The sequence below is a fragment of the Hordeum vulgare genome, chromosome 2H, assembly GCF_904849725.1.
Source record: "Hordeum vulgare subsp. vulgare chromosome 2H, MorexV3_pseudomolecules_assembly, whole genome shotgun sequence".
Classification (NCBI taxonomy): domain Eukaryota; kingdom Viridiplantae; phylum Streptophyta; class Magnoliopsida; order Poales; family Poaceae; genus Hordeum; species Hordeum vulgare.
Genome location: NC_058519.1, coordinates 655,373,223 through 655,386,858, shown reverse-complemented (window position 1 = coordinate 655,386,858; position 13,636 = coordinate 655,373,223). Strand labels below are relative to the sequence as shown.

The 13,636-nt window shown below is 42.4% G+C and overlaps 1 protein-coding gene across 1 annotated transcript; it reads left to right on the top strand.

The window, feature by feature from the left end:
- Nucleotides 1–2,802: 2,802 nt before the first annotated feature.
- On the top strand, nucleotides 2,803–12,082 carry LOC123428478 (pentatricopeptide repeat-containing protein At5g04810, chloroplastic). The gene is made up of 12 exons (XM_045112688.1): nucleotides 2,803–3,695; nucleotides 4,443–4,570; nucleotides 5,104–5,244; nucleotides 5,469–5,555; nucleotides 5,728–5,881; nucleotides 6,061–6,120; nucleotides 6,714–7,142; nucleotides 7,218–7,513; nucleotides 7,906–8,035; nucleotides 8,282–8,853; nucleotides 9,085–9,345; nucleotides 11,706–12,082. The coding sequence occupies exons 1-10, from the start codon at nucleotides 2,874–2,876 to the stop codon at nucleotides 8,774–8,776; spliced, it is 2,742 nt and encodes a 913-aa protein (XP_044968623.1). The 5' UTR covers nucleotides 2,803–2,873; the 3' UTR covers nucleotides 8,777–8,853; nucleotides 9,085–9,345; nucleotides 11,706–12,082.
- The last annotated feature ends 1,554 nt before the right edge of the window (nucleotides 12,083–13,636 follow it).

The window sequence follows — 13,636 nt, the reverse complement described above, 5'->3', positions numbered from 1 at the left end:
TATGTAGGTAAAGATAGTTCACTTGAGGACCGAGCATGGTTATACTTTTGCCGTAAAATTATACAATGCAAACACCTACTCCTATTTTGAATGCCCAAGTTGGAGAGCACTATGCAAGGCTTATGCATTTGAACCTAATATGCTTATCACCTTTGATATTCATCCGGAAGATGAAATTGAAGGTAATATAGACATCTGGGTCGATGTGCAGACGTCTCCAGTTCTACCATTATGTGAGTTTCTCAACCACATTTATTAAGTAATTTATATTATTTAATTAAAAATAGTTGACAATTTATTTCCATTGACAGCTTATTTTCATTCTGCAAAAAATGTACGGAAAATGGTAGACATAACCTATTACTACAATGATGAAGCAGAATTAACTTGTAAGGAGAAACATCATCTTGTTGCATTTATCAATAATCTTGAGAATTACAATACCTATCAGCAAACTCCCCAACATTATGGTCAATATGTGCCACTAGTGCACGTGGTGAACTATGGTAACCTGCATGGAGATTGCATGGTAAGATTTTCTACTATTACGACATCCATGCATCTTTTGCATAAATTCTTGTAAAACTAAACTACATTGCTAGCTACAAAGCTAATACTATGTTTTTCAACAGAAAATCCTGCAAGATTGTGTGCCTCATCTGATGTTACCAAGAGGTCACGTTGATGTTATGATGATACGACCAGCACGACCAGGTCAGCCTAGGTATCTGCATCACTCCTGTCCATACCGGATTTCTAAAACCGATGAAGTCATGACAATCAAAGATTGAAAAAAATGTATGGTCAATCGTAGAGAGCTACTTGGAAGCAACATTGTGCGTAGCGCAAGAATTAGAGACAAGATGATCTCCATTCTCCACAATGGAGAGTCAGGGTCTATCTTGTTTTATGATATTCTACCTAAGCAGAGGAGTAGGTCCTAGGTACAATGTGTTATTATGTGCTACAATGTGTTACAGTTGACGATGATGATGATGAGGAGTTGTGATTATGACTAGTGACCAACTTTTGTTATATGATATCTCATTGACGAAAATGATATTAAATAGTATTGGTGGTAATGACTATGATGATTATTAGCTATTTCCGAGATGATGTGATGATGTGCTACAATGTGTTAGAGTTGACGATGATGATGATGAGGAGTTGTGATTATGACTAGTGACCAACTTTTGTTATATGATGTCTCATTGATTATGATGATTACTTCTACATCACTTATGTATCGCTATTTTTGAGATGATGTGATGATATTTTATGAAACTATTGTATAGAATATGTATCACTTACTTCTACATCACTTATATATGTATCACTATGTGGTGTATGTTTAATACGATGTGATGAAACTATTGTATAGAATATGTATAAATACATCACAAATACGTAGAGGGTTCAAATTTGTGAAAATGGTAAAAGTTAGCAGTAGCGCTGGTAAATAGTTACCAGTAGCGCGGCTTAGCAGCAGCGCTTTCTATGCGAAAGCGCTACTACTAACACTACTTACCAGTAACGCTGCCAAACCTGCGCTACGACTAATGTTTAGCTGTAGCGCAATAATAGTAGCGCACGACCCATCGCTACTGGTATGCATATTACCAGCGCTACTACTGGTTTTCCCTAGTAGTGCTCGCTGTTGTTGCTCCTCACGCCATCCCCATCTTCGGCCTTAGGCAAAGCAAGAATCGATTGACGGTCAAATATCTCTTTTCGAGTCACATGATGATTAGAAAATGTGTAAATAAAAGGGAAGTACTACGCTCGGCGCGAACGCTCGTGCCGGTCACAGCGCGACCGTCAGATCTGCGAGGGGGACCGTTAGATCTATCCATACAATATTTTTTCCTCGATGTAGCAAATTTCGGCGCGATGCAGCAATTTTTGTCAACGGTTGTAACAAAAAAATTGTAGGAAAAAAATATCTGCGCGATCGTAACAAAAAAACGAAGCTGATGATGCGTGGTAGCAAAAGTCAAACACCGGTTGTAGCAAATATCTACGTGAACGTGTATGCAAACTTTTAGTGAACGACTGCAGCAAAAAATGATGCCGATTGTAGCAAAAATTAACACGGTTGTAACAAAAATCAAACGTCGATTTTAGCAAAAATTCAACGAACTCGAGTTGCAACCAACCGTATATGTAACTTTTTAAATGGACAAAATGTAGCAAAATGACAAACGTTTGAAGTAAAATTAAACGTGGTTGCAACAAATCGGATAAAAAAATGTTGCATGACTGCCAGCAAGGCGCGCGGCCTACTGGACGAACGATTCGGCCGACGCGCCGGTTGAAAGCATTTCCCTAAATAAAAATACATATCAACTCATTTTTCTCTCTCTTCAAAATAAATATAATAATAGGTCATAAACTTTTCAATATAATTTTTTAGTGCAATATATGCCATAAAATTTTTTAAATTCCCTCCAATTATACCTGATCATGGGAAACCCAGCCCGACCAGACCCAACTCGAAATTTCCGGAGGGGCCGGGCTAGGCCTGGGCTTGCCCGCGGGCCGGACTCGAGCGTGAGAATCAAGCCCGAATGTTGGGTCATCCCGGGCTCGAGCCTGCGTTAACCCGTCTTTACACCTATGCCGGGCTAGGACGGCCCGGGATTCTTCGGGCTCGGCCGGGTTTGGCCCCATAACTGGACCTGATGTCCGGGCCGGGCAGGGCCGGGCCTGGGCTTGCGTTTTCTACCACGGACTTTTTTAGGCCCGGCCTGGCCGCGAGTTTCGGCCAGGTATACTGGCCCCAATCTTGGTCCTCCTCCTCGGCCCGCCTTATCCTCCGTCGCGATTGCGTTGGCATCGTCGTTCTTCCCGGGCCATTCGAACTCTCCTCAGCAATGCCGATGCAGTTCCTCTCGCTGCCCACCGCCCCCGCCGCCTCCCCGGCGCCGCACCTCCTCCCTCCCAAGCCCTTCTTCCTCAAGCCCCTCTCCTCCTCGTCCTCCGCCGCCTCCTCCTTCCGCCGCCCGTCCCAGCCCCCGCCCCCGCCCCCAAAACCCTCCCCTCCGCCCCCACCGCCGCCGCCTCCCCCACCTCTCCCCAACCCGCTCTCCTCCAAGCTATGGCTCTCCAGCAAGCTCTCCCCGCCCCCGCCTCCCCCTCCCCCTCCTCCACCCCGAACGCGCCAACACCACCCTCCGCCGCCGAAGCCAGAGCCAGAGCCAGAGCCCGAGCCGGAGCCGGAGGAAGAGCAGGGGGACGAGGCTTTCCGGCACAAGGGGAAGGTGTTCGTCGGGAACCTGCCTCTGCGGGCTCGGAAGGCGGAGGTGGCCGACTTCTTCCGCCAGTTCGGGCCGCTCGACAAGGTGGAGCTCGTGCGCGCCCACGACGACCCCGAGCGCAACGCCGGCTTCTGCTTCCTCTACTACGCGGACGCCGACGCCGAGGGACAGGGCGCCGAGGCCGCCGCGGAGCGCGCGGCGGAGGTCGACGGGGTGGACTTCCGGGGCAGGTCGCTCACGGTGCGGCTCGACGACGGGAGGAAGGCGAAGGCCAGGGCGGAGGACCGGGCGCGCTGGGTGGACCACGGCCAAGGGAAGGAGGCGCCGTCGCCGTGGCACCACGGCAGGGACGAGGCCTGCCGCGAGTTCCGCAGGGTGGTGGAGTCCCGGCCCGAGGACTGGCAGGCCGTCGTCTCCGCCTTCGAGAGGATCCCCAAGGTGGCCTTTCATACCTCCTCAGCTTTGTTAACTGTGATGCCAATTGCGCTTGCACAATAATGTTATAGTGATCTACTCCTAGTTGTCTATTTAATGAGAGATGATCCGACTGCACACACCTTCTGTAGATTTTCATTTGCCTAATGCAGTTGCTGCACAGCTCTTTTCTGGTCCTAAAACATTGTATTTCCGTTATGAAAGTAATGGAAAGGGGAGAAAGCCCGGTTCGAAAAAAGTTGCTGCACAGCTTTGCCTCTGCTGTTTACTTCGATGTCATCTGCAATTCCAATCAAACTTCAAGTTCCCAAATATTTGGCTAGTTGACTGTTGAAAAATTAGCTGCTCCACAAGGTGTTCTTCGTTTACATGAACAATTTTTGTACTCATTCTGCATTTTCTGCATATTTTGTAAGCTGTAGCCATGTGCAGGAATATATATTATATGGAATGATTAAGAGTTGGCGACCCTGTATTTTTGTGTGTGCAAGCAACTGTGTTTGAACTCATATCGATCCTTTCATGTTCGAAAATCTGGATAATGATATTTATGCACCCAAGACCTCCTATGGAAGTTGCACAGCAGCAATTTACTTGATATGCAGGGCCGAAAAACAAAAAGAATGTTGGTTTAATTGATGCTCGCTGCTTTTTTTTTTTATTGCACAGAGGGTAGAATCACCCGAGTCTCATTGTGATTGAAATCTTTTGATATGGTCCCATTAATATTCTTTGTTTTGACTGTTTCAGCCATCAAGGAGAGAATTTGGTCTGATGATTGTGTATTATGCCAAGCGGGGTGATAAGCATCATGCTCGTGCAACCTTTGAGAACATGAGAGCAAGAGGAATAGAACCCAATGCCTTTGTCTTCACAAGGTAGGTGCATTTTAGCTGTTACTTACATTTTTTAGGTCGTTTCTTTCCCATGATAGACAGACTAATGTAGGATAAAATAAAAGCCAGAGGTCTTGTGCAAACAACTTCATGAAATAGGCGAACTGCAAAACTTATTACATGTAAATTGACTAATTGAGCATGAACATGTTTCTGCATGGTAGTACCAGAATGAAAGGTGACTGAGGAAATATTAGTAGTGAACCGACCCAGGAACAGAATAGGCTGCCACCTTAATGCCAGTTTGCCAATGTGAAATAAATATGTTTATCGATGCAGATAATGAGATACAAAGGCAGGTGGTTCTCAAGGTCACATCTAGAAAAACATGCTTTACATACATAGGCTGCTCCAGTCATAATTCTTTTTAAACGTAAAATGAAAATCCTTCAATATGGTGTTGTAGTCACATTGCTATTATACTTCTACATTTGTGGTGTTGCTAGAGATAATCTTCATGGTTGCTTCACTTTGCTGGCTTCTCCCCTGCATTAAATTTTATTCATTTCATGCAGCCTTGTTCACGCTTATGCAGTTGCTAGAGATATGCGTGGAGCGCTGTCATGTACTGAAGAAATGAAAGCTGAGGGCATTGAGCTGACAATTGTTACTTACAGTATCCTTATTTCAGGATTTGGCAAAATCAATGATACTCAGTGAGTAACCAGCCCCCTACCCCCTCCTCCTCCCTCGATCAATCTAGCCATGCTCTATGTGCTCCTTATGTCCTTTATTCAAAACTTCTGATATTTATATCAATACTTTTGCATTTGACAGCTTCAGACATTTTCTTTATGTACTATGTCACTTGACTTTTTCATGTCTCTATTTCTCAGCCCAAGATGGCTTCTTGCTAATATATTTTCACTTGTTTTGGAAGATCTGCAGACAACTTGTTCAAAGAGGCTAAGACCAACCTAGGGGATCTCAATGGGATCATATATAGCAACATCATACATGCCCACTGGTTAGTGCTACCAGATTCATAAGGCCCTTCAAAATTCAAATGGACAAGACTATTATACGGGAAATGATTATGATGCTAATATGTTACCTATTTGGGATGTAGTAATAATGTAATATCATCTTGTAGCTCATATAGTATCGATCTAGCACTTAAGTATATGTAGTTTTTGCAGCCAGTCTGGCAATATGGATAGAGCTGAAGAGCTGGTCCGTGAAATGGAAGAGGATGGAATAGACGCTCCCATAGATGCGTATCACAGTATGATGCATGGATATACTATCATTCAAGATGAAAAGAAATGTCTAATTGTGTTTGAAAGGCTGAAGGTATAGTCTATAATGGGAAATGACATCTCATGGCTAATTGAGCTGTCTGGCATTCTTACATTATTGTTTTCTCCTTCCTGAATCTATAATACATTTCTAAGCTTTTGGTTTTGGGTTGAATTGGGTACTATGTGTTGCATTTTGCTTTTTGATCTGGTTATTTACTTATAATTTTGCAGGAATGTTGCTTTACACCATCAATAATTTCTTATGGATGCCTTATTAATTTGTATGTCAAGGTAAAATTCTAGCTTATACCTTTCCAGTTTTTTCGTTGTCTGCGTGGGTCGCTGCCTGGCTGCCTGGCTGCCTGGCGGAATAGCCTTTTACTTCCCCGCAAAAAAAAGCCTTTTACTATCTTTTTCCCTTTGTGTTAAATGCGTAAAACTAGCTGATTTAGGGTTTTCTCTTTTGCTTTCGGTTGCTCATTGTTTTTTATACTAGTGTCTGGCAGCTTTAATGGAAGAAAGATTTCTTATATAAGATATTTGAAGTGCAACTATTGTTCAGATAATGTGCAAGTGATGTTCTCTGAGGATTGTCCCAGGCTGGGGAAGTAAAGTTGATAAAGCTATTACGTGCTTGATAGTTATTGATGAACTTATCTGCTTCATAATGTGTCTTCTACAATCTACATCCAGTACTTTCTAGCATGCTCACAAATCATGGTTTCATCTTGCAAGTAGGCAAATGAAACAAAAAAAGTATAAAAAGAAAACAAATATTTAGCCCTACAGTATAGACCAACAATATATGAGCATCATTTTTGTGCATGTTGCATTGCACTCTATGATGACAATCGCTGATGCCACTTTGGTGTGTTTTTGTACAGATTGGTAAGGTCGCTAAAGCTATAGCTATTAGCAAAGAAATGGAGTCATCTGGAATCAAGCATAACAACAAAACTTACTCTATGCTGATAAGTGGATTTATCCATTTACACGACTTCACAAATGCTTTCCGCATATTTGAGGAAATGCTAAAATCCGGTCTTCAGCCTGATCGTGCCATATACAATTTGCTGATAGAAGCATTTTGTAAGATGGGAAATATGGATCGAGCTATTCGCATTCTGGAAAAAATGCAGAAAGAACGAATGCAACCATCAAATAGGGCATTTAGGCCAATCATAGAGGGGTTTGCGGTTGCTGGAGATATGAAAAGGGCTCTGGATATTCTTGATCTGATGCGACGAAGTGGTTGTGCTCCCACTGTAATGACTTACAATGCTCTTATTCATGGCCTAATTAGAAAGAACCAGGTATTTTTCAAATACATCACAGCTCTTCAAACTTAAACCATGCACTGTTGTCATTTCCTTTATTTGCTTTTGTAGGTTGAAAGGGCCGTTTCTGTGCTTAACAAGATGTCCATTGCTGGTATTACGCCAAATGAACATACGTACACAATCATTATGAGAGGTTATGCTGCTACTGGGGATATCGCAAAGGCATTTGAATATTTCACGAAGATCAAAGAGGGTGGTCTAAAACTTGATGTCTACATTTACGAGACGCTGCTAAGGGCCTGTTGCAAATCAGGGAGAATGCAGAGTGCTTTAGCAGTCACCCGGGAGATGAGCTCTCAGAAGATAGCAAGGAATACATTCGTATATAACATTTTGATTGATGGGTAGGTACTCTAGATAAGCTCTTTGATCAATATCTGTTAACCTTGTTTTACTATAGTTCTGCTAGGTTATTATTCCCTTGGTGCCAAAATATAAGACATTTCTTGACACTACATTAGTGTTAAAAAACGCCCTACATTATGGGACGGAGGGAGTATTTGTTAGCTGGCTCCGTAACTCAGTGACACCTGTATTCCTTTCATGACTAGTGGAGCTTGTAGAACTAGTTAGCCAAGTTCTAATTCAGAGAGACGAAGAAACTATCATGGTCTTTCTTTATTTAATCAGCTCTACAGTATTCTGCAAGGGCATACTGCAAAATAATTTATGGTCTATTTTACAAAGTATTTTAGGCAATTCGTTTTGCTTGTCTAATCGCTGATCTTTTCTCTAGGTGGGCTCGGAGAGGAGATGTTTGGGAGGCAGCAGACTTAATGAAGCAGATGAAAGAAGATGGGGTCCCTCCGAACATTCATACATATACCTCCTACATAAATGCATGTTGCAAAGCAGGAGACATGCAGGTATGCAAATTTTGCATTACTTATTTAATTTATAGCCTATTGCTACTGGATGCTGGAGATAGCCCGACAAGGATAGTACAATTCCTTGTGACAATCATGAGTACACATTTTCTAGCACAATGAACTTTACCCTGCATGGCTTCATCGTGTTACAATTTGAAATATTGCGAATGGAAAAATATTTCTCTTGGACGTTTCTTTGCACACTGTCCGTCGGTTAATCTTAATTAAATGATTTATTTGTAGAGGGCACAAACGGTGATAGATGAGATGTCAGATGTTGGACTGAAACCCAATCTCAAGACATATACTACCTTGATTAAAGGTTGGGCAAGGGCGTCGCTTCCAGACAGAGCATTGAAATGTTTTGAAGAGATGAAACTGGCGGGGCTGAAGCCTGATGAGGCCGCTTATCATTGCTTGGTAACTTCACTTCTCTCAAGGGCAACTGTGATGGAGGGAAGCACCTACACAGGAATCTTGAGTGTTTGTAGAGAAATGTTTGAGAATGATTTGACTGTTGATATGCGCACTGCTGTTCACTGGTCAAGGTGGCTTCACAAGATTGAGATGACTGGGGGCGCACTAACTGAAGCACTTCAGAGAATATTTCCTCCTGATTGGAATTCATTCGAAGTTCTAGGAGAGGTTTCTGATTCTGTAAGCACTGGGGATTCAGATTATTCCAGTGATTCCGATTTTAGCGATGGTGATGAGAATCAAGACGCTGATGACAGCTGACAACCTGTAATCAAGATTCAACGGTATGCACTTCTGAGCTGCTTTTGCATGAGCTGTGCCGGAGTTTACCTAACAAGGTATGTTGTATCTTGTATGCTTGCGGGAAATATGACACTACCTTCTGTCGATGTTAATAATTACACAAACATTATGTTTATATTTCTATCATTAATCGATTGTCCATAATTTCATCAAGAATGATTTAATATGAAAAGAAAGTTTGCAACGATCTTCAGTCATTGATAATTTTTGTAGTTTCTGAAAGCATTGGCCCAATGTAAACTAATATTCTTTATTTGAAATGACAGCGTCGTTGAACAAACACTGTTCGCGAATTACATGTCGGCAATTTGTGGACGAGCCAATAGTTGGGTTTGGAATCTTACAGTGCAGTTAAGCATGGGCTGCCTGGCTTCTGCTGCGTTGTTTCAAGACCTGCCGACAGTCAGCAACAGTTCTACTGTGGCTAAGGGCTCAGTCTGTCATTGCAAGTTTGCAGCAGACGAAGCTTACTCAGTTATGTGTGTTCCTGTACAGAACAGTGACTGCCGTAGGTAAATATTCGTGAGGTATGGGCAGGTTCAGTTTTGTTATGCTATCCTTGACTAGAGTCCAACTTGTTTATACCTGTAAATAAAATTTATGGGCATGCATTTGCATAAATGTTGATCTTTAGCCACACACCACCAGTTTTTGGCTTGCTTTTTAGTATTAGCCATGATGGAATCTGGGCGCTCACTTTACAGCATCCAATGCTAGGAGTAGGACGTAAGACTACTCACAATGAGGAGTAACATAGAGTAGTAACATGTATATGTTACTAGTCTAAGTTACTACCTCCATAGTGGACAGTAACATATGAGTAGTAACATTAAGCCTTTCATTTATTAGCTTATAGATTCATCTTGACTTTGGTATGCGTTATGTTACTCGTATGAGTAACTAGCTAAGTTACTGAATTTTTCTCTTTTGTTATTAATTAGTTGCCACATCATATTTCTTGCTCAGGTGGCATCTATGTTACTACATGTGTTACTCCCATCGTGGGAATTGTATGTGTAGTATGCTTTTCTATAGGATTTGCAGGCCTATGGTTGAAAACCAGTGCTTTGATGGGCATTTAGTAAAGCATTTCGTTGCATAAGACTCCTAACCTGGGTGTAGGGCATAACACAGTATCCTACAAGCTTAGCTGAATACCATGCAAAGCAACTGTGGTCTAGTGGTAGTAAGTACGCCTATAAAATGTAAGATAATCTGAATTCTGATAATATGTTGTGAAACGAAGCTTCTCATTGTGTCCATAAGGAGATACTACTCCATCTGTAAACTAATACTCGCTCCCTACATACGGATGTATCTAACACTAAAACGTGTCTATATACATCCGTATCTAGAGAAATCTGAGTCAACTAATTCGGGACGGAGGTAATATAAGATTTATATAGCGATCTAAAACGTCTTATATTAGTTCACAGAGGAGCATAGATTGTTGTCTCGTCGGTGGCTTGTATTGTATACACCATTGGGCAGATTCAACGGAGGAATTCCCCTCTTACATCAAGATTATTGTTTGAAACACAAGCCCAATCAAGTGCTAGATGATGACTTGACTGCTCTCTCATTAAAGATTTGGCATCTTCCAGTACAGCAGCTTCAATAAAACGAGCCTTAACTTGGTACAGCCCGGCTCAGCATCACTTGGAAATGCGCCTCTGAGTCCAAGCTGGGGAGCCTTTACTAGCCAGGGCTGAGCTGAATGCCTGCATAAGTCCGGCATTATGAGCCCAGTTTCTTGAGACTGGCGTGTGCCTGTCTGTAAACTCGTAGCTGGCTGGTAGGAGTACTCCATCTTTCTTCATTGATTCAAGCAAGAGTGGTCTCCATCACATCCCCCATTCAAGTCCTGCCCACAAGATAACACAGTGCTCCATTTATGCCACGTGAATAGTAAAATCAGAAAAAATACTAGAATTTTTTTAAAAAAATCTGAAGTTTTGGGGGTATCAAACTTGATCGCCCATTCTACTCATGTGCGAAGTTTCGTGAAGTAATGACACCCGTGGCTTTCTTATTGAAGAAAATACAGTCAGTGCCTTACCATTCATCAAACTATGTTTCTTAGTATAGCTTCGATTTTCTCACTTTTGCCAGGAATACGACGGATGTTATTTCTTCGTGAAACTTCATACGCGAGTATACAATAGACTATGGCCCTGTTTGTTTGGGCTTTTGCTTCTGCTTTTGCAGCTTTTCCATTTTGACCAAAAAGCCATAAAAGCTCCTAGATAGATGCTTTTAAAACATTTATGAATTTTGGAGCCAAATATTGGAGTATATCGATTCATCAAAATCCATAAAAGCTCCAAAAGCACCTACTCCCTCCGTTCCTAAATATAAGGCCTTCTAGAGATCCCACTATGGACTACATACGGAGCAAAATGAATTAATCTACACTTTAGAATGTGTCTATATGCATCCGTATGTAGTCCTTAGTGAAATCTGACCTGTATTTAGGAATGGAGGGAGTATGTAGGAGCTTTTGTGGCTTTTTGGTCAAAATGGAAAGCTTCAAAAGCAGAAGCAAAGCCCAAACAATATAAAATAGCAGTTTAAAAAAAAATCATAGTATTTTTTCTTTTGAATTTACTGTTCTAACGGTGCGCTGGAACCATGTTCCAAAAATTCCTGTCCTCCATTTATGCCCGTTATTTAAGCTGCATTCATCTCCATTCATACGCACCATAAATTCGTGCTAGGAAACCTTAATGTAGCTGCAGTATTTTGTATTCAGTGTGCCACTTAATGTTCTTTGGATGATAAGGATGTGCCAGGAGTAGTGTACAGAATATTTTTAGACCATCAGTACTGTGGAGAATTTCTTTCCCCTTGCACATTTTTGTGAATATTTTTTCTTTTGGCGTTGCAGCCTCTGCCTTGTGAGGCAGTCAAGGTGGCAAAGGCTTGAGGATGTGTCTAGTTTCGTGAGGTTGCTGTGTGTTGCCCTATCCCAATGAAGATGGAAGGGACCGGAGATATCTTTGTTCATACAGGACGAGTAACTGGAAATGCCACCACAGTCGCAGGTGGGCAACAATCAAAATCTTCTTTTTTGTTTTAATTTCGTTTGGAAATGGACTTTCGGAACCCCTTCGTAGCGGGATTGTCACTGCGATCTGCATAGAAGGTAGCCATTGTACAAAGATTTGTCTGCTGTAGTGATATAATTTGAACAGATGAAATATCTGTATGTTCTGATGAATTTGAAGTTGAGATAGAGGGTGTGAAACCGTTAGTTGGCTCTTACTTCGGCATGGCTCAGCCAGCTGTTCCATAACTAAATCTACTACTACATCCGATCCAAATTAATTAACGCAACCTTAGTACTACTCCTTTATTTCTGCATTTGTTTTGGATCGGAGGGAGTATAGTAAATTCTCTTGAGTGATTCCGAGAGCACAGGCCAGTTTGTTTTCAGTGCTCTGTTTTATTTCTGCATTTCCATTTTCATCCACTTGTTAGACGGTGATAAACATACCCTACCCTCGTGTAGAGGAAAAGTTAGGGTTTTTTTTTTGTTTATAAGAACTTTTTGGTGTAGGGACTAAAAAAGTCTCTTTTAGTTTCATCTAAATCAAACATGAAAGACTTTTAAGAACTAAAAATGGGTATTTGGGACTAAAGAAAGAAGTCCCTAAGGAAAAGTCTTTTAGCATGTCATTTAATAATCTCTGGTCCATTAACATGGTCTTTTAGCATGTCATTTGATAACATCTAGTCCATGTTTAGTCCCTGAAACCAAACATGTAGGGACTAGGGATTTTTGAAGTTAAAATTGAAAAAACTTTTAGAACTTTTTAAACAAACAAGGCCTTAGTATATGAAGCAACGTTCAGCGGGACGCAGGCAAACATTCTTCGCTGTTGATGCATTCAATTTCAAGTGACCCCCTCCCTCTTCTTGGGCTCTTCCACCCCAAGCCAGGACGCACAACAGAAGCACTCTCCTATATATAATACAGCAAGGTGGCACCATTCATCCGCAGCACAAGTTATAGTACACGAGCACTAGGAAGATAGGCAGGAGCTGACATATATCCATGGCGCAGTCGCCGGCGAGCTCCTGCGTGTCGTCCGACGACGACGATGACGAGGAGGCCAAGACGATGGTGGTGGCGGGGTGCCCGCGGTGCCTCATGTACGTGATGCTCTCGTCGGAGCCGCCCCGGTGCCCCCGCTGCAAGAGCCCCGTGCTGCTGCAATTCCTCCACGGCGCCGACGTCAACACCGCCAACGCCAGCAGGCAGGGCAGCAAGAGCTAGCCTGCCTGCCTGCACTCTTGCATTGCTAATGCTACCCCTTTCTTACCTTACCTTACTCCTCCCGTAGCTGTGACCATCTGCATGGACATTTCAGATCCTACCTAGTAAGTCAGTAGCAGAATCGAGATGTAGCATCGGTGACCAGCCAAATCTAGAATTATCGGAGCGGACTGCATGCGGGCGAGTAAGAGCGTTTGCAATGTGGCTTGTGACCAATCACCGTACGTGTGCCTCGACCTGGATGGATGCATGCGTGCATGATTGGATTGCACGGCTATCTCTCCTTTGATTTCATTCTATCTACTATTAGTGATGGGTTCGTGACCGATCAACCTCCAGCTAGCTACTAGCTACTTCCTCCGTACCATTTAGTTCTCCCAAACTACAATTATTATGGTAGAGAGGAAGTATATAGCACTATAGTCAGCCCGGATGGTGACAGGGAATGATCAAAGTAAGGATGGCTTATTATGAGGGGTGAACGGATGCATGATCGATCCATAATCTCTGACAGTTTTAATGAGGGATCAAGTACTAGC

Excerpts from the sequence above, each read along its gene's own strand:
- LOC123428478 (XM_045112688.1), top strand. The coding sequence starts at position 2,874 with ATGCCGATGCAGTTCCTCTCGCTGCCCACCGCCCCCGCCGCCTCCCCG. Across the intron at positions 6,121-6,713 it reads TTATTAATTTGTATGTCAAG|ATTGGTAAGGTCGCTAAAGC; the intron begins GTAAAATTCTAG and ends GTTTTTGTACAG. Across the intron at positions 7,143-7,217 it reads GCCTAATTAGAAAGAACCAG|GTTGAAAGGGCCGTTTCTGT; the intron begins GTATTTTTCAAA and ends TTGCTTTTGTAG.